Source organism: Dermacentor variabilis, chromosome 5 (genome assembly GCF_050947875.1).
Source record: "Dermacentor variabilis isolate Ectoservices chromosome 5, ASM5094787v1, whole genome shotgun sequence".
NCBI classification, from domain to species: Eukaryota; Metazoa; Arthropoda; class Arachnida; order Ixodida; family Ixodidae; genus Dermacentor; species Dermacentor variabilis.
The window spans coordinates 45,408,664-45,431,953 of NC_134572.1; the positions used below are offsets into that span (position 1 = coordinate 45,408,664).

General features: G+C 42.0%; 1 protein-coding gene across 1 annotated transcript in view; it reads right to left on the reverse strand.

The window, feature by feature from the left end:
- Positions 1-393: 393 nt before the first annotated feature.
- Positions 394-23,290, reverse strand: part of Vps16A (vacuolar protein sorting 16) — a 48,876-nt gene continuing 25,979 nt past the window's right edge. The window contains exons 14-23 of the mRNA XM_075692324.1: positions 22,494-22,638; positions 20,166-20,300; positions 19,033-19,141; positions 16,362-16,456; positions 8,609-8,713; positions 3,819-3,908; positions 3,294-3,463; positions 2,126-2,222; positions 1,942-2,045; positions 394-612 (exon numbers count right to left, since the gene is read on the reverse strand). Coding sequence (XP_075548439.1) covers positions 468-612; positions 1,942-2,045; positions 2,126-2,222; positions 3,294-3,463; positions 3,819-3,908; positions 8,609-8,713; positions 16,362-16,456; positions 19,033-19,141; positions 20,166-20,300; positions 22,494-22,638 — 1,195 coding nt within the window. The 3' untranslated portion in view covers positions 394-467. The remainder of the gene's footprint in view (positions 613-1,941; positions 2,046-2,125; positions 2,223-3,293; positions 3,464-3,818; positions 3,909-8,608; positions 8,714-16,361; positions 16,457-19,032; positions 19,142-20,165; positions 20,301-22,493; positions 22,639-23,290) is intronic.

The window sequence follows — 23,290 nt, forward strand, 5'->3', positions numbered from 1 at the left end:
CAACGCTATCTGCCGCGGGAGCGAAGTGCACGCGTAAGCGTGGCTGGCTTCGCTTAATTCGTACCGCCTATGTGAAGATATCGTCGAAGTGGCATGAAACTGCATCATTCGTCGCCGACTCCCAAATTCACCAAAATGAATTTCTCACTCAAATTAGCTTTTTTCGACTGCACACTAACACCGAAAATTCTGCGGCCACTTTCCGTGTAAGAAAAATCGATCGGTGACTGTACTGGCATAAAAGGTCTAATTTCAATACAACAAAATTTCAATATAACGAAGCAAATTGCCGATTTTGCCTACTTCGTTATATCGAAGTTTAACAGTACTACATTGAAATCGGCAGACATCAGAACTATCTAGGTACAAAAATAAACTTTGGCACAATCAAAATATGGAGCAGCATAAACAACTGGTTTTAATACTGGAATATATACAACACGACATAATTATACATAATTGACAAGCTATCGTTTGCCAGCCAGTTGCTGTTTCATAGTGGTGATTTTTTCACTGACTGCACGGTTGGCCGCTGTGCACTTTGCCAGGATAAAATTCAAAGCACCCTCGTCCTTCTGCTCAAAGGCAACCTTTGCAGCTTCCTCCAAATTGCTGTCAAAGAAAAGTATTTTTTATTTGTATGCATCAGTCACTAAATCACATGAAAGGCAACAACCAGTGCTTAAATGTTGATAGACCAAACAAAAAATCCTAACCACACAAAGCTTAAGATAGTTTAGTAAAGGCTTTAAGAACCTAAGCACTGACAATGCATCCTGGGGCCAGCAGAACATGCATTCACGTGTGAAGAGGGCAACCTTATAATGAACTTTGATTTAATAGTTCAAGGAAATGCCTATTCGTATTTGTAAAGTGCTGCACTTGTATTCTTCTATGGTTATAAATAATTAGGCAAAACAAAAAAGATGTGTTGTCTGCCCTAATGTTTGTAGTGTTATCTGATGTCAGCTTTCCAAAACATAAGTGCTGCAAATATGACAGTAAGTTCAAGATGGTGTTGTACCATTCACATTCTTTTGTAGTTGGTTATACCAGCACATACCATATGCTTCACCTTAGTCAACCTCTTTCTCATTGTAGTTTACTCAACATGCATGGTGTGAGGGACAATCACTACTCAACTGACAGCAGCAATTATGACACACACTAAAACATTTTCGCTTCTGTGCAAAAAAATGATCGAGCCCGGGATGTCCAAAATAATTGATCAGTTATTCCCATTAAAATAGACACACTAATTATATGGCTTTACGCAGTATCATAAGAATGCATAATTTGCTAACTGTCTTTCCATGCACTGGATTGTTTATATATACTAAAAGGAACAAGTGTGCGAGTTGTCTTAGTAAACTAAGATGATACGCTTCCACAGTCGGTTAAAAAAAAAAAAAATAAAGTGATAACACCTCAAGACACTGAAATGTCAGCATTTTGTACTTATTTTGGCACTAAACTATGTTTACTGATGAAGAATAACACAATCAACAAGGAACAAGAAAGAAGTCCCTAATGTACCTCGCTATTCTTCATCTGTATATAATACCAACTCGGCCATTATTCAGTACTTCTTAGGACTATGATTAGGTAATAAAAAAAAATTGCGACTTTAAACAAATCAGACTAATCACATACAGGAAAAAGATGCAGTAGACAGTAGCATTAGTCATGCAAAAATCATGCAATTATTTCGACTCACGAATGTTGCTACCATGTTTCCAGAACACTGGAAGATATACAACAGGGCAGACACAAGGCACCAGCTAAATGACAAGGTCAGCAACAGGAACAAGAGCCTTGGCTGGCTGATTGCTTCACAGCACCAGTGGCAAAAGTGAGCCGATTTGTTAAGTGAGGGTCTAACTGAACACCATGGAACTAGGTAACCAAATACCATGAAACTACAGTCACAAAGGCACATACCCAATCTTCACAAGGTATCTGACTTTGTTCTCCTCCTTGACTTTTAGCATGTACTTCTGTGCTTCAAACTTGTTTCTGTGCTCCAAGCAAATATCTACGAAAGGCTGAAAAAGAACAACAACAAACAGCTCACATACCAGCGAGCTGGAATATTCATGCTGTATAATGCGCCGGCTACACTCACCTCATATCCAATGGGTGACTTCTTTGATTTGGAGAACTTTTCCAGTTCTATCCAATGCTCTTTCTCAGCCAACACCTTTATTTTAAGCCACCAAAACCTGGGCAAGAGCATATATCAAGGTATTAAAACACTATATTTCATGCTGTGAAAGCTCAATACTATCAATCACATAAATATGCTGCACATTTGCAATTTCTCTCCTAATTGCCACTGCCACTACCAGAAGTGAGCAACCAAAGTATCAATGGAAATACTAAATTCAAGAATATCCTTAAAGTTCACGTACAATTTTGAGAATAGCTGCAAAATAGCCAGAGTGCTCACATACTAGGATTATTGTATCACCCAATATCACCCTTTTGAAATGGATACCTCACACTAAACTTTAAAATTCTGAAATATGGTATGCAAATGTGAAAAGATATGTCTTCAAACTTTGAATTACAAATGTTTACAGTCACGTTACATGTCATTAAAACAAAAGGAGCCATGTCGAGTACTACAGCACATCATAATAGATCAATACAATAGAAAGCAAGACAGAATGCAGCTACTTGCCAATATCAACGTAAAGTGAAAGTACCTTAAATGAAGTGTTGAAGGCCCTAACATATGTAAAACATAGGTATGCTGAACTTCAAACATACAAATAAAAGTATACGTGCATACCCCAGAACCTTATTTGCACTATTGTAAGGAACAGTAACAGACTCTTTAGCATTTCTTAAATTGCTAATGGGCATTGCTTGACAGTATAGTCAACCATTAATTCCAGTTTATGGCACAGCCATACATTAGAAGGATATCCTCATTTAGAAACATCGACATCTTTGCTGGTTGGTGTCAAAATTAGTCAATACCAGAAGGTGGGTGTCTGAATTTACATGCAATGTTATCTTCAGAATACAAAGTACATTTCTTGCCCACCATACAGGAATTAGCTTCTTTGAATGGCAATTAAAACTTCACTTTGTACGCTCTACCTTGTACACTCGCTACTGTAGCAACCTATCAGACAAGTAATGTTTACTCTTAAAGTTGGAAACTTGATAGCCCTTCTAACAAATCTTGACATCACTTAGAAAAATGTTCACTAGCAAATGAGCTCTCAATGTTGCAATGCTGCTGCCACTCCAAGTGAAACTCTAGAGAGACGTTGTTAACTTGCCTTTTATCAGGCACCTTGAAGTCCTTGCAAAGCTCCTCGGCTAACTTCATCTCCCCAATTTCCATGAGCCGCTGCATTGTCTCATGCACCGACAGGTCAAGGAACTTATCGTGAAACTTGTCCTCCAGTTTCAGCTGGTACCTCATCAACCTCATTTGGTCCTCTGTTTGCTACAACCAAACATCACAGGAATAGAGGCATCTGTCACAAAATTTGTCCTCAAATTTCGGTTGTTAGCCTCTGCATGAGCTTTATTCTTAATAGGTCACTTCTTGGGCCATGACTTTCATTTAACAGCTTAACAAACATTTATAAAAATATTTGTTGATGGGTACACATCTCATCAACCTTAACATCTCGCAGCCGCCAACAGTGCTGACAGAGTAAGCAGCAGAAATGTGTTGTCACCACTATGAACTACTGCACTAAACTGTCCAAAAACTGCACTGAAATATGAGGTCAAGGTACTTGAGAATGGCACTTCACCATGACTGGTCTACGTAGAGTACACTGCAATTTCCTCACCACAGCGCAGAAATCGTTGCTTCCTTTCTTGCTCCCCTGCTTGTACTTGGCAGCAGCTGCTTGTAAACAAGCGATTCGCTGCTCGGTACGCTGAAACAGTTTGCAGCAAGCATAAACATCCTGCATTTCTGTGAAACGGTGAGCAAAATGTCTGTGCACACAATTCCGAAGTGCATGTTTTAGAGGGACACTAAAGAGAATTAGCTGATTTAGTAAATTACGCTTTTACAGTACAAGAAAACAAAAACACTTTTATTGTGAAAACATTTATTTGTTGTGATGATTTGTCCACATCTGCGTTCTATACACAGTAACAGGTGGTCATAAAGATGCCGGAGGTGAGGTGTTAGGCGTGGCCTTTAAACATAGAGAATGCGGGGCAGTAGATGAGGCCAGGGAAAGAGTCCAGAAGCAGAGTTCAGAGCCAGTGCGCTAGACTCCTATTGCGAAAGGAGGCTCGGTAAGTCAGAAAAGGTGCAAAAACGATAGACAGCTGGCGCCGCTGCCTTGAAGTTTCCATACCAGTTTGCTGGGATGTCAGAGAATATGGCCTAGTTAAATTTTTGTTGACAAAGATGGAATGAAGTGTACTGTAAAGGGGACAAGTTTCTAAACTGATTTTGTGTTTCTCTTTAGTGTCCCTTAAACGTGAGTCACTCTACAATAACAGCAGTGGGAGTGCTGTTGCATGACTAAATCCCCAGGATGCCTCTGTAAACCTGTTTGCCCTGAACAACAGCATGCACTATAGACCTCTTGCATAATGCCAGCAACTGTTTGCACACGCAAAGCAACATTGGGTTTGCCTCAACATTACAAAGGATAGACATGTACGAGAGCACGATGAGTGCAGTAACAGTTCATGCACCACGCGGGCTCTGCTACAGGTCTCACCGAGTTTGCTGTTGTGTTCTGACACACACACAAAGCATGTTTGCCACACACCATGGCCCTGCAAACACAAGTTCATAGATTGCAGGCAACGCTATGGAAGCGATGCAAGGAGTGCGGTCGTAGAAGTCTCACTATGCATTTTGCAGTGCAGCTGCTCTTGATCTGCAACATTTTTTACGAACTGACTACTTCAGAGATTACAACTAAATATGCCTTTCATATAACATATGCATCATATTTTGCAATGTAAAAGTAGGAGATCTACTTAAAGCACACTTAACCATTTCAGACGCTATGTACACAATTGTGTACATTTCAATCTTGCGGCTTTTACAGAAACAAATGCCAAAACTCGAGATTTTCAATAGTTTTGGCTCATTTTTGTGCTCTTGTCTGGTAACACTGAAGTTTTCAGGGCCATCTGGTAGATAGTAGAGCAAATATGACCAAAAACAAACAACATGGCGGCACACGCGACGGCTTCCGCAGGTGAGCTTTTTCGATTATTTCTCCTTTTTTTCTCAGGGGTATTACGGCTCCAAAAAATTATAGAAACAATGCCTCACATGCAAATATGTACGTATGTTGAATTATTAAGCGTTACTTGAGAGAGTTCCTTGCCAGTGGCACATTCATTGCATGGTCACAATTGTGTACATAGCGTGACACTGGAAGTAAAGTCGACGGGGTGCCAATTTCTGTCTAACCGCGTACGTTACTGCTATTTTCCAGAATTTATGGGCTTGCCTTGCGCGTCATTCTACAAACCAAAGTTGCATCATGTAACCAAAGAAACAGCTGATCGACTACTGGAGAAGATTGCTTCGGGGAATGTGTCCGATATCGGTGAAAGCGACGATGAAGACAAAGTTCCACAGGAAGACGTTCCGGGGGAAAATGACGGTAACATACCGAGTCCCAGCGGAGATGAAGAAGAGGAGCATCAGAGGTCACCATTGAAAGAGATAAGTGCAGAAGACAGCATACCTAAAAACTTTCAGTGGAAAAAGACTTTACGCGGCCCCATCAGACACCGGCTTCAGTGGTCATGACGAGTGCCCTCCGGACGCAGGTGAAACGTGTACGCTTTACATGTACTTTTCCAGATATGCGCCCGAGTCAGTTTTCAAGGTGATAGTCGAAAACACTAATCTGTATAGCGTGCAGTCAACTCTGCATAACGTGAACACGACAGCTGATGAAATAAGGAAGTTGTTCGGAATGCACATCATGATGGGTGTCGTCCATTTGCCTCGGGTAAGGCTCTATTGGAACCCGATGATGAAGGCTCCACTCAAACTATGACCGAGAAGCGCTTTTTCAAGCTTCGAAATAATCTGCACATTGTTCCAGAAGATTTCGACTTCCACAGTGAAGATCGCCTGTGGAAAGTGCGTCCTTTTCTGGAACTTATAAGAAAGCGATGCTTGGAGCTGGCTGTTGAGAAAGAATGCTCAATCAATGAGCAAATGATCCCTTTCAAGGGCCAGCTTTCTATAAAACAGTACGTTAAAGGTAAGCCACCTCTCTGGGGCATAAAAGTGTTTGCTCTATGTGGTAGAAGTGGTTTACTATACGACTTTGCGGTATACCAGGGAGAAAACAAGATTCCTGCTGAGCTGAAGAAAGACTACGGTCTTCGTTCTGGCGTTGTCTTGCATTTGTCTAAAAGAATTCCTTCTGGATGTAATTATCAGCTTTATAACTACTTTGCATCAGTGCCCCTCCTTCGCTGACTACGACATGACAAACAGTGAGAAAAAACGGGCTAAGCAAGTGCCCACTTGAATAAAAAAATGTGATGAACAAGAAGCTGCGAGGATACTCCGCTGAATACGTCACAAGTGATGATGTCGTAAGGGTGGTCCGGAAAGACAACAATGCTGTGTCTGTTGCATCAAACTTTGTTGGCATTGGGGAGGAAGAGGATGTCAAAAGGTGGGACAAAACCAAGTGTGAGCACATATTTGTGAAGCAGCCCGAGATCACTGCCAAGTACAATCGAAACATGGGAGGCGTTGACAAGATGGACTTTCTGCTGAGCCTATACTGCACCAAGATCAGGTCAAAAAAGTGGACCCTGAGGGCGATATTTCATTTTGTAGACTTGGCCGTCTGTAATGCTTGGATAGAGTACTTACATGACAACGCACACACATGGCGGTCAAAGCTGCTTGATCTCCTGCACTTTCGCCTGCAAATTGCGGAGGCCCTCATCAGCAGTGTGCCTAATACAAGGAAGCGTGGGAGGCCGCCCTACGAAGACGTTCTGAAAGATGTTCCTCATGAGAGGAACGCCGGCATTCGACGGCCTTGCTCGGATGCACGCTATGATGGCGTGAACCAGTGGCCAGAAGCCCGGGACCAAACCCTTCCTTCTAGATGCAAGTATGAAGGTTGCAAAGGGCGAACAAGAGTTTTTTGCAAGAAATGTGAAGTACCACTTTGTATGATGAAGGATCGTAACTGTTACTACAAATTTCACACTTGAAAAATTATTCCCGATTCTTGACCTCTATGACGCTATATACACAATTGTGTAGACGACTAAAAAATAAACTGCTCTTGTATTTTTGTCAGTAGCCTTCCAAATCATCTTATTTGGTCAAATATAGATAGTAGAAACAGAAAAAAAACATTTTTTGTAGGAACCAGCCAGTGGCGTCTGAAAGGGTTTTATTCATCTCCGATGCAAAATTTTTTGGTTGCGGATGCAAGGTGCGAGAGAAATCTCTCTAGCCTTGTTAGCATTGCCTGCTATGTATGAAACAGAGTATACAATGCGAAGGCAGCTCGAGGGAGGCCATGACTGCAGGAGCCACGTCTTCTTCTTTGTCAAGTCTTATGTCATTCCAGATTCCATCGGAGCAAAGTACACAAAAAAAAGGGGGAAACAAACTAAGAGGCACTGCAGAATGTAATATGCATTATTGTAGTGATCCTGTGTGGCGATCAAGCATTGCCAAAGCGTGGCGTTGCAAACAGTAGAGTACTCAGCAGTGTGATCAATTCAGCTTGTTGAACCTACTGCCACCTGGCAGCTCACCCCTTGGCTAAAGGAACATAGCTACTGTCACTTATGTTGCTACAGGTGGGTGATGCATGTCTTATGATGGTGCTGTAGCTCATGAATGCTCAAAATGAATAACTAGCCATGTGTATGGCTATACACATTCCTTTAAGTATATACTGAGTGACTGATGAATCAACGCTGCTGTACATAATTGTTACAATTAGTGAGAAGTACGGGTGAATGGTTGGCCTGGTTAAGCAGTGGCCAGATTCGCAGCTAAAGTTGGTGCATTGCATACCATATTGAATGTTGTTAACTTTTCATATGTACAATGGCTGGAACTGTACACATAGACACACAGCTTGTATAGCAGCATACAGAAGTAGGTCGGCATATCGAATTTCTGTGAAGGAACACTGGAGAAACAGTACAAAACATACAAGCATGCAGAGGGACAGGCAACTGGCTACTATAGCCTGCCTGTGTCTATTCCTTACAATGGCGGCTGGAAACCAGTCTCACCTGACTGAGGTAAGGGTTGTTGGCTCTATACAAATACCCCATAGGCCAGGCATGGTTTCGGCAGGCTCAATAAATCAGTTTCATAACTTACAAACAATGCATGACAATTGTATTCATCTATAAGTGCTGCTGTAATATCAAGGCACTAGACAGCCGAAGAATTCAAGAAAAAATTTGACTTGTATGATGCATATGTAAAAAGGCTTTGTTTGACTTTGTCATGCATCAGTTTAACAGTGTTTTACTACTAAGAGTAAATTATTGTACATACAGTAATGTATCCTAATGTCCAACAAACAACAAGTTCATGAAAAGACTAAACTAAGAGATTTCAAACTGATGTTTACATGCAGTAACTCACCGTCAATTTGTAACTTTCAATAATTTTACATTCTGCAATTCCAGCATAGTTGTCCTCCTGATCATGAAGACTTTCCAATTTCTGCGGGTCCCATTCTTTGCAGACCTGTGTGGAAAGTTTGATGACCTCTGTGCACAAAATCTTTTTGTTTGCAGGCTCTCATTCAATTTTCTAATAGCATCCTTGTACTCAGATGCACGATCTTTTAGGAGTATCAAATATCTGCAAGAAGTTTACCTAAGCCTAACAGTAGAAACATACACTATGCATACGCGCCGACTATGGGGGGGGGGGGGGGGTAGCCTCCCGGCCCCCTGACGATGCGGAAGCCTACCCCCACTCCCTACCCCCACACACACTTAAAGTGTCATTACTAGAGCTTTTTCACTCACATCATTTGAGATTTCTTTTGACTTGCCTTGACCTTTTCACTTAAAATTTTATTGTGGCTAGTAGCTTGCTACATTATTGTTGGCGCGAATACGCATGGCTTCTAATTCGCATTTTTGCTTTATTTCTGCAAATCCTGACAATAGGAGGACAGGCACATTAGAAGCACCAGCGATGGCTGCCTCATCCGTATCTTCTCACGTCAACATTGTTTTAAATTTACACTGTACACAGTACACACATACACAATATATTTAAATATAAATACAGGACAAATTTCATTATATTTTTGAAAGAGAAGGAGGTAGCCAAATAATTATTTCTAAAGGTATGGATAGCCTATGCCAGGGAATGAATTTGTTGCTGTATGTTCACCTCGCTTCAAATTGCCTAGCATGCTTTTTCGACCCTGGAAAAAACCTATAGACTTCAGTTACCCCTTCGGCAGAGTCTTTTATCTACGGCGTTTGAAATGCACGTGAATGATATGCGTCTTATTATTGCTTCTCTTTCCAGTAAACAATACTAATGACTCACAAAAAAAAACATTAATAATTCATAACATTTATTAGGGATGGAAACATCGTCATTTGTGTGCAGAGGTCATAAATATGTACAGGGTGTCCCAATTAAATATCACACACCAAGATTTTAAAAAGCAATGCGTTACTGGAAGAAAACCTAGCGCATATTGTTTACAGTACAATGGAGTAGCTGCCAATAACTTTTTTTGGTACTGAGATTTAATTAGGTAATTGTAATTAATAGTCTAATTCGAGACATACTATCATAATTATCAAAGTGTCTATGATGCATTTGTAGGTACAGCCAAGGGACATCTAACTGTGGTAGTTTCAGCAATGTACTAATTGCGTACTAATTTTTTACGATTGACAAATAAACCCTGCGAAATATGGAGAATACCACATGACTACGCTCACACCAGCATCATAAAGCAGCACCCTGGAACAGGCTCCCTCTGAGTTAGCCAGAACAAAATAAAGGAAATAAAGAAAAACATTGTGATCGAGCTAGTGCCTTACACTCTTAAGCAAAATTACACCCTTTTGCCACACAACAATAATCATCTGTCTTGTCCGCATTTCCTTTCTTTAACGCGGCGAGCCCGGTACATTCCAGTAACGAACAGCATGCACGTTATCAGCATGACATAGCATTCCCGACAGGAAAATAGCAGGCGCGGCGTTTTCAAGAAAGGAAACGCAAGCAAGGCAGGTGACGATTATTTTTGTGTGGCAGAGATACACCCAAAGGGTGTAACTTTGCCTAAGAGTGTATCTGCCATGCCCCAAGCCGAATTAATCCGTCGCGTTTAGTGTTAGTTGGAAACAAGCTGTGATAGCTGTTGTCTTAGCATAGATAAAGTGCATGGATGGTTTTTTGTTTTTTGCCACAAAACCTGTCACCACAAAAGCGAATTGACAACGTCAGTGCAGATGTTTAAAGGTGCGTTTTGTTTCGTCCCAGTTTCCATGTCTTTCTCTAATGAGCAGAAAGAAAACATGATCCTTGCCTTCGGCGCTCCAAATAGCAACAAGAGGAAGGCCACAAATATATATTGGTCATAGAAGTGTGGTGCTCGACCAAACGCATTGACTATCATCAGAAATTATGAAAACCTGAGACAAATTGGAAGGATCAAGAAACAGTGGCGAAGGATTCCATCTTTGAGACCTAGCTTACGCACAGATGTTCTACAATTTATGGCCTCAAACCCTCTAGCTAGTGTGCGGGACATGACCGCCCAGGTACCAATTTCCAAGTCATCAGTTTGGAGGATTGTAAATGATGGCCTTTCGACCGTACCACCTTAAACAGCACCAATTCTAGGAATATAGGGATCTGTAGAACCGGCTTGATTTCTCAAATTGGGTCCTCACAAATGCGGGTGCGTCACCGGACTTTATGAGCAACATCATGTGCACAGATAAAACCAATTTCTGCAGAAACGCCCAGGTAAGTTTGCATAATGTGCACTATTCAAGGGTCTCCAATCCACACTGGGTAAAGTGCAATCGGCACAAGTACAAGTGGTCGTTCAATATGTCGTGCGGAATTTACGCTGGTGCTATAATCAGTCCCATCTTCTTCGATCACAGACTGACTAGACAGCGTTAAATAGACTAAATCCTTGAAGGAGTGGTTGATAAGTTTCTCAGCAAAGTCCCGCTGTCACGTCTTCAACCTCTGTGGTATCAGCAAAATGGGGCATCCACATACAGCAGTAGCTGAGCATACAACTGGCTGGATGCGACTTTTTATGTGCAATAGATTGGAAGGCACGGGCTTGCAAATTGGCTGGCTAGGTCAGCTGACTTCTCTCCAATCTATTTCTTTCTTTGAGGTTATGTGAAAGTTCATGCTTGCATGATCAAGATGGATGTCAGATTAGCTCAAGGAAAGAATAATGGATACCTGCCATAGAATTCGAGCATCGGTCATCAAGAAAGCCACTGAAGATGTGATAAAGCAGATTCAGTACTGTGTGGCTGCAGAAGGAGACCTATTCGAACACGTCCTCTAGGCAGCAGCTGGTGTTCAACAGGGCTTACGAATTCATAGATAATAAGAACAAACTGAAATCTGATGTTTTTTTACTTTTTGTGCAGGAATCCCGATTGCTTATTCAGCTTATTTAGAAGTGGCATATATTTTTTTTCTTGAACGATGTTCAAGGTTTTGCTTTATTTCTAGACGTGGGTTGCTTCTTAGTCTGTTTTGCTTTTATTTTTTGGCAAGAACATGTTTCTGCAGCACGCATACACTTACACGAAAAATAAAACCATCACTTTAATTTGGTTTCTGGTGCGAAAGCAAGTTTTTGGCGCAAAATATAGCTGTGCGCGCACTCTTTCGATGCGGTGCTAACAGAGCTGGGATTTCGAAACATTCCATGCCTATTTCATGGCTTTTCGTGTTTCGTGCATAGTCAGTACGGTGCTTTGGCCGCATTATCAAGGGGCTTTAGTTATCGATGTGATCAGTCGACGTTGAGAGATGGATAATAAGTGTGACGTAGAAATGGGAGGAAGGAATAGCTGCAAAACGCGAAACCTGCTGGTGGTGCGCCGCTTCAGTACCATTATCAAGGTGATGCGCTGTCTCTTCGGGTTTGTGACAGGCATGCAGTTGCTTTCAATCATCTTATTTGAGGGCGCTGCTTTATGACATGGGTGGGAGCGTAGTCATGTGGTATTTTTCATACTTTGTGATGCTTTTTTACCAGTCGCAAAAATCTGTACGCAGTTAATACGTAACTGAAAACACTCTAATTAGATGTCTTTTGGGGAGTGCCTACAAATGTCCCATTGACACTTTGATAATTGGGACAGTACTTCTCGAGTTAGATAAATAATTGCAATTACCGAAATAAATCTCAGTGACAAAAGAATTACTGGCGGCTGAAGTAACGCTACTGCTGTTTTTTCAAGTCTTGGCGCATGATAGTTGGAGCACCCTGTATAATTCACTCAGCAACCGAAATGAGGCCAAGCTGGATTCACTCGAAATCAGAATGAACAGCAGTCATGCACAGCAGCGCTTATACTCGGACTCACAGAAAATGAAGACAGAGAGAGAGAGGCTGCAGTTTTGCCGGAAAGGTGAAGCAATATTAGTGATAGCCAAATATACAACAATTACACGAAGGAAGATTACACCACTGAGAGACGCCAGATTCTTGGTGGTGGGAGAGGAATCAGGCTGTGAAACTGAATTGTCTCCTACTATGAGGTGTTGTAAATTATCTTCTACGACAGGTGACCTATATATATATATATATGTACACATGGGGTTCGGAAAGCTGGAAAGCATTTAAAGGGAAACTCCGGCAATTTTTTGCCCTTGTCAAGATAATGGAATAATTAGGTTCCTGACAGCCCCCTGTCACGAGTCTGATAGTAGAATTGTACCGCAAATTCGAAAATAATTTTAAATAAGCAAAAAAAGTGCAAAACTGAAAGCAAAACTTGACTAAGCCGTCAAGCGAACATCTTCGTATGATGTCACAAGTGTTCCCCAGCAGAGAAGGCACGCAAGGCATGCCGGTCTCACCTGCTGGGTGAACGAAACCGGCGAAGAGCAGACGTTCAGCTGGTTTGTGACTGCGCCGGGCTTTCGGCTGACAATTTCAGCTGCACCAGCTCTTGGGCTGTGTCAATTAGTGACAGCTGTGATTCCGACAAATTCAATAGCTATGAATCGCCGTTCACATTTGGCCCACCACTGCAAGAGCCAGCGCCCACGCACAACATTTCGTACTGCAACATGAAGACCAAGGGTAGCCCTAAGCACTGATATTATATGTGCTGCTTGCTATTTTAGGTGTTTCACCCCTTCTCAGGGGAAGTGCTTTGCATGCTCACTGTATGATATGAAGCACAACTTTCTGCATTTGTTGCCCCGCAAGAACGCCGCTGACAGCCCAAGGCACCGACTGGTCCATTTGTTTCCGGCGGCAGGTGCAGCGACCACCCATCGTTCGCTTGAGATATGATGCTAGCCGCTCATCGGTAACATTAATTAATGTCAGAACATATCAAAACATGCAGATTTTGTGCATGTGAGCACCGTCGCATCACATTGAGTTGCGCTGAGAGGAGCGACCACATACCTTCAAAAACAGCGAGCGAGAGACTGCAGTATGGGAGCGTTGTTATGCTGTCTACTTATTCTTTGCACTCTCTTCATGGATATAATGTGTTCTGTAAGGCAGACACAGGCGAGGACTTTGTGCATATGATTGTTTATTTAGAGAACTCGAAGTTTTCTCGCAGAAACACCAATGCCAGTATTGACACCATTGGCAGCTGAACAATGTGGTTGTTTACGCTGCTGTATCGCAGGGGCCTCTGCTTGCTGACCATTTGGGATAAGAGGCAAACAGTGCACCTCGGAAGCTAAGTAATGAGTCAGCATAACAATAAATAATAATACACCCATGTATGCAGTCACATTTAATTTAAAACTTTGAGAGTCGAATTATTTTGAAAAAAACTTTCCCAGGTGGTCAAATTACTTTATTGCGGATCTTAAATGTACAAAATGTATAAAGTCGGGAATAAATAGTAAAAAGAAATTAGGAACAGTATTTTGGTGTATGCATCACTTAGAACTGCAAAATGTTCAATAGTATTTCAGTGTGTGGTTCTCCTTGAAACACGGTTCTACGCACAGTGCCTTATCGCAGTCTTCACACCTAAAATGCGTGTCTGTTCTCCTCTTGGAGCGACGAGTTGTGTTGGCGCACACATTACATCTTCTCTGCGTGAGGCTGCCTTGGGCAGAGGTCTGAGGCACCCTCTCGTGTAAGCGCGTTGCCACAGAGAGCGAGAATACCTCGTGAGCGGTGGTGATAAACAAGCTAAGAGCAGCGCCAATCAAAATAGAAATCAACTTCTGCCACCCCTGCAAGAGAGCGCTGACAAAGAGAAAAATGACGTTTCGCGCGCCTCCGTTGCGATCACGCAGCGAAACCGAAACCGCAAAAGGGGTGTTGCCGCAATCTGCGCAACGCGCTGAAGCTAGAATTCTGTTTATCTCCCCAAGAAGGTAGCACAAATTTCAAACGCTTCTTATAAGTCCTAAGAGGTGACAGCAACCCCCAGTGAGCACGCATCGTCATTATGGCGCGGAATTTCAAACGGAGGGTCGAAACCGTACCCGTACGGCAAAGACCTTGCGGGACAGAAAACCGCCGCCGTACATATATGGCAAAAACCTTCAAAGGGTTAAGGGAAGCACTGGCGAGTACGACTGGCCGTGTTCGAGAACGGCAACCTACGGGTGTTGATAGTGCGTCGTATCGTCACTTCTAGCTTTTTACGTGTGCACTGTACGAAATAAGGAATGCTTTATTTCAAATCCGTATGGTCTTAACTGAAATACAGAAGCAGTTTTCTTCATCCTAATGCCTTAACTAGCTTCAGGTCAGTCGCTCAGGTCCGCTAATGCAGTAAACGCATGAACTCGGCGACTGTGATAGGCTCAACCTCAGCTGAACGCAATTGGCATCGGCTCAAACTGTGTGTGCGGATGGCGAGGGCTGAAGTTTCTGCAGCCAACAATGCAACACCACTTGCCTCCCATCTCTTGCCCATCTACAGGGAATGCAAATTCTTGTGCAACAGCAACTTCTCACGCCATGCACTAGCTCATGATCATGGATTCCTCCACGCTCTCATCGCTGTCTGCACGATCTCGGCGTTCTCTGGGTGGAACGTTCCTGACCTCATACACAATGTTGCCCGTAACTGGGAATGAGGTAAGGTAGGGTGTTCGAGCCAATTAAGGGGAAACGCTCCTTAAACAACTTTTTTTTTTATTACTTGTACTAGAGGTTTGAAAATTTAGTAAATTATAGTTTTCTGTGCAGATTTCAAATGTAATTTTTTGTGTAGCTGTTATAGTTTTTGAATTATGCGATGCACAACAACAAGATGTAGTCATCTTTGTGGGCACTTTTGTATCTACTAAATTTTCACTAAAATCATCGTGCTGTAGCTTGTTTAGCTCCTTGTAGATCACGAAGGGCAGATATCTAGGCAAACAGCATGCACATTTACTGGAACTAAGCAAAAAGATTGGAGCATTTCAACTAATTTTCTTTCTCGATTTCCTGAAATATAACCTTGTATTTTCACATCCACTGCTGGGAGATTTTGAAATTTCAAGAAGGTATCAGCACTGTACATATCTTCAAGAGTATGTATGCCAAATTTCATTAGCATAAGACAATTATAGATGTACAAGGTTACTTTCATGTGATTGTGAAAAAAAATTTATCTTAAATGTCCTAATTTTTTCTTTATAGTTGCATTAATTGTAGATGCTGTTTGAATAGATATCAGCACTTAGCGTTCTACAAAGACCTAAGTAAGCTACAGCAGAAGGCTTGTTGCAAAAATTTATTACACCCAAGAAAGTGCCCACAAAATCACTATTTTGCCATTGTGTAGGACATTACTTAAGAACTATAGCGGCTACACAGAAACCAATGCATGTAATCTCTTGTAATCTGCTTGTAATGCTCTATAAGTAGGTGGATTTTCAAATCTCTCGTACAAATATTTAAAGAACGTTTTTTCGAGGAGCGTCTCTCCTTGATTGAATTCATCTGTAAAAAAATTGTGCAACTCTGAAACGTGATTTTTTTAGGACATGATGGGAATGTTCAGAGGAAAATACTCAGAGAATTTCATCAACATCCATTGACATCCAAAAATTGCCGGAGTTGCCCTTTAAGAACCTAGAGTTCTTGGGGTTTTCATAGCATTAACCTTGCCTGTATTAGTAAACATGAATAATGCAGTAAAATTAATAAGAGCAAAGAATAGAGGCTTACCTTAAGATAAAGAGACCATGCTACAGGGTATGCCCGAATTATCATGTCAAGCTGCGTAGGTTTCATCTCTTTCAGCTTCAGCATCACCATGTATACTGAAATAGCAACAGCTCGTGTCATTACACTCACGCTTCCAGTCAAAGATATTAGCAGTCTGCATTCTGCTGAAGGTCTCATCACAACTACAGCCTGTGCCAAAAGAGTGTGTTCTGCTAAGTCTGTGGCCAGAGTTGTTTTGAGGTCTAGTGCTGGCACTGAATTTTTCAGCACTGGGCTGTTTCTAGTTTATGGAGGCAGTGGAGTTTCAGCCTTCTTGCTTGAGCGGTTACAATAGCAATGGCAGTCAAAGGAGACAAGCACCAACACCAATAGCAGAGGTAGAGAGTTACAGCCATGGGGGGAACCATGGTTTAAAGAGTGTGAAAGCGACCAAGCTCAGATGTAACTTCTGTGATTTAGTTTGTGAGAGCACTGTTCTTGCTTTCGACTCTAGCAATCGCCACTTCATGGCACCTCTGCCAAAACAATTTTGTAAATGACCCAGACACCCCAATGAGTATGAGAATGTTTTCCTTCAATGAATGCATACTGCGAGACGCTGAAACAAGAGGCGAGGATTTATGACACATGGTGAGCTTCTGGATGGGAGATTCGGATTATATAAGAAATTAACAAGTGATTGGAACTTATTGCTCATAGTCACTTTTTTTAAAGCGAAGCTTTCTTTGCTTCTTTCTTCGACTTTCCCACTGTTGCTGCTGCTGTGCGGCACACTGCGAGCGTCAGGGGGGGGGGGGGGGGGAGGAGGGGTCGTTCAGAGCGTGTGTATACATGACAGGAGCGAGTCAGAAAAGAAAGGCAACCGGAAAAAGTTTTTTTCACCCCACTGCGTTGAATGTGCCCAATGCCCTCTGGAGCTCCCTGGACGTCGCCACATTAGCCTCTTGACAGCTGAATTATCCGTGACTCCCCTCAGAAACACTGCAGCGCTTCCCTTTCTACTAAGGTGCGAGTTCAGAGGGGACATAGACAGAACTGTAGAGAGAAGGGAGGAGAAGAGGCAGTTTCCATACAAGGGAGGGGGGGGAGGTAAGTGATGTGAGGGGGCAAGGAAGCCCAACTACTATACGACAGCGGTTGCGGGGAAACTGGATAAGCTTCAGTACAAGGTAAGGTACGTTGCTGCTATTTATGAAAAACCATACCATACCATACCATACTACCATACAAATATGTCGAGTGGACAAATTACGCAGGGCATGCAGAAGCAGGCCCCCATTAATTAAAGTGCACAGGGTCCAGGAGACACTACAAAAGTGGTCGACCGTCAAATCAACACTTTTGTGCCAGCCACGGTAGCTTTGCGACTATGGCATTGCTAGAGGTCGTGGATTTGATCCAGACTGTGGCAGCTGCACTTCGACGGGGGTGAAATAGAAAACACGTGTACTTAGATTTTGGGACACATTAAAGAACATCATAATCTAATTCAAGTTTAATACTTCTGCCACAATGCAATGTACCATGGTAACCACAATGCTCAACCCTCTCAAAGGTTATGAAATATGGCGCACAACAATGCCTCAAGCAAACACTTCTCCCTGTGTGTTCTGTGTACTACACAGAACAGCAGCGGTGCATGCAAGGTAACGTTCAACATCAACTCACCCCTCTCGTGTTAGACTAAACGTTGAAGAAATTAAGCTTTAGCCATCAACATCACCGCCAATTATCATTAATCAAAGCATCCAGCACGGAAAGCTTCACTTAAATCGATTCCCAATGTGCGTGGGATCTGCATAATTTTTTTTGGTAATATTTTGTAAATTTTTGTAAAAGACTTTCTATTCTATCACCTGCTATTCACTATTACTAATAAACAGTCAACAACCTTGCAATCAATGTCACTGTGTCTCCTCTTAACGTGACCTTAAGACATCCACAACTCCTTAAACCTTCCCTCACCAATATCGAGGGGAGCATTAAGTGAGGCCATTTACACCTTCTTGGAATTCTGCACTCCTCGAAAAGCTTGCACCCTTTGTAATGTATCTTGTCCAGAAACAATAACTGCCGTCTATCTTGCTTGCGTTTCCTTTCCTTAGTGCTGCGCACCTGGTACTTCCAGGTCATGAACAGCATGTATGTTATCAGCATGACATGTCATCCATGACAGGAAAGTCATGAGCACAGAATTTTTAAGAGAAAAAACAAAACCAAGACAGATGACGATTACTATCTGGGGACAAGATACGACCCAAACGGTGTAAACATTCCTTTTTTAATGTACTGTACCAGAGCAGGCCAATGACTATAACTGCAGATTCACTGCAAGCCTTCATGCTTAGTGGAGTCACAGTTACAGTTGCCTATGCAATTCTGGCACAAGCTATACATTCAAGAGTAATTTACTAGAGTACTACAGGTACACATACAAAACTTTTTCTTTCCCCCCATAAGGTGCCAGAAGCTTAGAGAAATGGCAGGTTACAACATCAGACATTCAGCTACAGATGAATATGGAGCCCCTGTGAATCACGAACAAGGGAGTGCAACGACCATATGCAGGATGTGCCTTCAGTCTATCCATTTTATCAATTTCCAATAATGAAATTCATTGCTGATGCTTAACTATTAACTAATACTGCCAAGAAAATGATAACTGCCCTACCCAAGTCTGTGTCACCACTTTCAATAGCTTTCACGAGGGCTCTTTCCTCCTGGCCAAGTTCCACGAGAATGGGTACCTGCTCGGACGCCCTTGGCTCACAGTCAAGAAGCTGGTTAACATGAAGGGAGAACAGGTGGGAGGGCTGAAAGACTGAACACTTCAAGGCACAATGAACTTAAAGCAACTGGAGAAAATTTTCACAAATTACACCCATTGTAAGTAACAGGCCCACTTCACAGCAACAAAGATTTACAGGAAAGCCAGAACAAAAACTGAGCATATTAAAAAATATATATATAGACAGTGCAAATTTTACCCCAACATTCACCTAAATGTGTGACACTGCAGTGATCCATTAACAGAATCTGAGTGTCAGGGCTAGGGTGTGTTGAATGGCCAGTTATGTAATGATGCTGTATTGCAATTTGAATGAGTCACACAGTGTGCTGTGCATTGTATGTTACCACTCCTATTTCCGTTCAGCTTGTGGGTATGCACACAAACTATATTGACAGCCTGAATCAACCCATCTATGTTGCTCAAAACCTTACAAGTTATAAGCCTTAAGTGATAAGGAATGAGAACACAAACTTTGCCTTGTGCCGGCTTCATCACAGCTGTACATATAAGCTGTAGCAACAGCAGAGCAAAGTGGTGCACTGTGCACCCAAACCAAGTGTGACTTGAAGTTGATTGATTGAATGGTTGGGCCTAATATTTAAAAGCAACACTTCGGCTATGAGGGACACTGTAGTGAACTGTTTTGGATTAATTCTGATCACCTTGGGTTGTTTAACAAGTTCCTAAATCGAAGTATACGAGCATTTCTGCATTTCATCCCATAGAAATACAGCCACTGTGGCTGGAAATTGAACTGCCAGCGCCCCTCTCATCAGCATAATGCTATAGCCATTGAGTTACCACAGTGGGCTCATGCTGATGTAGCCACAGTAAAGTACAATATGCAGTTAGCACATTAACATACACAAAACAAACAAGCATCCAAAGTGATTACATTACTTTGAAGTGAAAGTCAGCAGGCAATGAATGCCCTGGGCAAACTGAATCACAATGGCAAGAACTCTTTAAACAGCCAAAGAACTAGGCCCACGCCCTCCAAATAAACCACTAACCTTTATAGCCAGGTCTTGCCTTCCACAATCCACTGCTTTCCTGGCTATTTCTGAGTAAAGAATTCCAGGTGATGAATCCAACTTTTCTGAAATGGCTTTCGCAACTTCATCTGTCGGAATGTGCAATTGGGCTACCTAAGGAATGGCGTGAGAAAGATGCAACTTTCAACTTGCAATCGACAATTTTTATTTCACAGTGGTGTATGAAAATTTTAAAAGCTTTGAGAAGGAAACAGACTTTTTTTTTTTGGAATGTTACTGTAGGCAAGAAATGAACCAGCACCTTTACTATTTACCAATGAGCTCATTTCTCTGAGTCATAAATTGACAAAGAGGACATGGTCATTCTTCAGTGCAGGCAAGAATCACCATGTGAAGACATGTCACTAACCGCAGAGTGGGCATGACTCGTTGACAATATTCCTTGACAATCCAACAAGAGCAGCTCTGTTCTAACATAGTGTGTGATGCACCAAACATTAGCTTGTGGTAGTTATTTTCTTTTGCATTTTGACATCTTTTTAAAATCTATAACATTAAAAAAACTAAATGGAAGTTGTGTTGGGAAACCGTACTTCCTAGCTTCTGAAAAGTTTTCGGTGCCTGATCTTTCTTTATTTAGCCTACCAAGTTTATGAAGGACTTGAAAGTGGTTGGTGTTTCAGAAACAAACTTTTAAAAATATATTTATAGCCATTTGGCAAGGGATAACAGGTTCGCAACTATACAGTAGACTTCCATTATTTCGACTCCAGTCAATTCGATCCCGGCCGGTGTCCATGCATTTCTACAGGCCCAAGCTCTAATTATTTCGATCCTAAAATTCAACTTTGCTGGACAATTCAAACTTGACCAATCAGAACGCACGCACCTGACCCCTATGTCGTGATTCCCATGGTGGCCCCAATAACGACCCATTTAGTAGCAGCATCTGTCTCTGCGGAGCCTAGGGGACAGTTAATGCGCTTAACATGCATTAAAAAAATTTCCATCAATAGCTGCCCTAGGAAGATTTCCAAGCCATAAATGTAGCTCACGATATCCGATTACGGTATTTACACTTTTCAAACACATGCGTTTTTAAATTTTTTTTGTCAGGAAAATTGGTTCAAAAATTGCCTGCGCAGTGCAATCGGACAAGATACCAAAACCACCTTAGTGGCGTTTGTATGCTTTAATGCATAACATTGTTGAGCTGTAGCGAAGCAGGCTTTACGAAACTGGCGTCCATTGTACAACACATATTTGACCCTTGCCAATTTTCGTTGCTAAAAAATCGGGTGCGCGTTGGAGTTCTACTTTGTTTAGGAGCTTTAATGTTATTTCTACATTAGTTTTCTACATTAGACACATATAAAGCGGGCGAGCAGGTGATTCGAGAGCATGTTAGAATTAGAAAAATACTACCAAATGAACCAGTGGTGCCTTTTGGAGTTTTTGTCTGCATCTTGTTTAATTTGACCCGCTGAATAATTCTATCAATTTCGTCGGTCCCGCCAGGATCGAATTAACGGACGTCGGCTGTATTACTGCGGCATCTGCACAGTGCACAATAACTTTATTTCAAGTACTGCATTGTGCCATACCGCAAAATGCAGTATGGCACACTTTTCTTTGACAATTCTTTCATAGTAAGCACTGCACTAAATCCTTCAAATGCCAATAAAAGAGCATGCTTAAGTTGAAACCGAGCATTCAACCAAACTGTCCCATCTGGCAATTGATCTAAGAAGCAACGCTGACATCAGGTTGAAAAGAAAACAACATACTATATCGTTCTTGTTATTCGGTGTCTGCCCTTACTACATATCTACAGCAAATTTACATGTGGTATTCCAACAGGAAGAAATAGAAAATGAGATCATCATGCAAGCTGGTTTGTCAAATTGTCTTTTGTTGGTCATCAACAGCCTCAACATATTGCAGAAGCATGTAATGCTGGGCCGGTTGGTTTAACATGGCTTCAACAGAGCAGGAAAGTGTTTTTTCCTCCTGTTTGTCTTCGTTTCCGGTGCTGTTTTACTATCACAAATTTCCTTCTTGCCTTGGATTCACATGTAAATTAAGCATGGATGAACAAAACCAAAATGCTTCAAGACTTAGAGAGCATTGAGATTCAACGTTGTGCGTTGGGTAAGACATGTCTGAGTGTTCGAGCATGCCAAAAATATGCAGAGGACACACACAATTAACTTGAGCACTTAAGCTTGACAGTAAGGGCCACTGCACCAGCCTTTCCTTCTTCAGCCTCCTCACAAGGGCCACCATTCAGATTTCCCAGCCGTTCTTGGTCAAATGTAGAGAATTTCTACAGTTCTGGTGGCTCACCTTATAGCAGGCCCAGTGTGCCAAAATACGACTGGTGCCCTCTAGGTCCGGGATGCGGAGGTACTTGGCAATCTTGAGTGCAAGGTAGTAGTGCTGCCGCAGTACCAACCGGTCTAGCAGGACATCGATCGAAAGGCATTGGAGCCTTAGCAAGCACACTGTCAAGGGAAGCCACAGATATGCCAAAGCAGCAATACTGTCACAGGTATAAAACTATTTACACAATGTATTTACACGATGCATATATAAACAGCAGCTGAGAATCCCAAGAGGCTGTTGCCACCTCGTCGTCTTTACCGACAACAACCTTGTCCTCCTTTTCCACCGTAACAATGCTATATTCCTGCATGCATAGACTAAAGGAAAATTAATGCATTGGAAGAAAATGATTGTTTATTTGTAACAAGGATAGGCCAGGCAAACACATTAATAAAAGGAGTAATGTCTTCGCATTATGTGGGCAATGCTCTTACCAATTGAGCTACTGCGGCACTGTTTTCCGCACCAACGCTATCGCGTAATGCGAAGACGTGAGTTCGTACCCACCTGGGGCCAGTTTTTTTTCATCCACTTTCATTTTCATTCATCATTTTCTTAACTCATTAAATAAGTGCAAGAAATTTCTCCTATGTTGTCCTTGGTGTCACTGTTTGTTGGCTTCTCAGGATAGGATTAATAAAAATCGGGCCCCTCGTTTCCCTTTTTTCTCCTTCATTACATTACGGGGGTCCTGAATTCAGCAACACTGATGAGTTCAGATGGCATGTGTGGGTTTATTGATCAGTTGCCGTCACCCA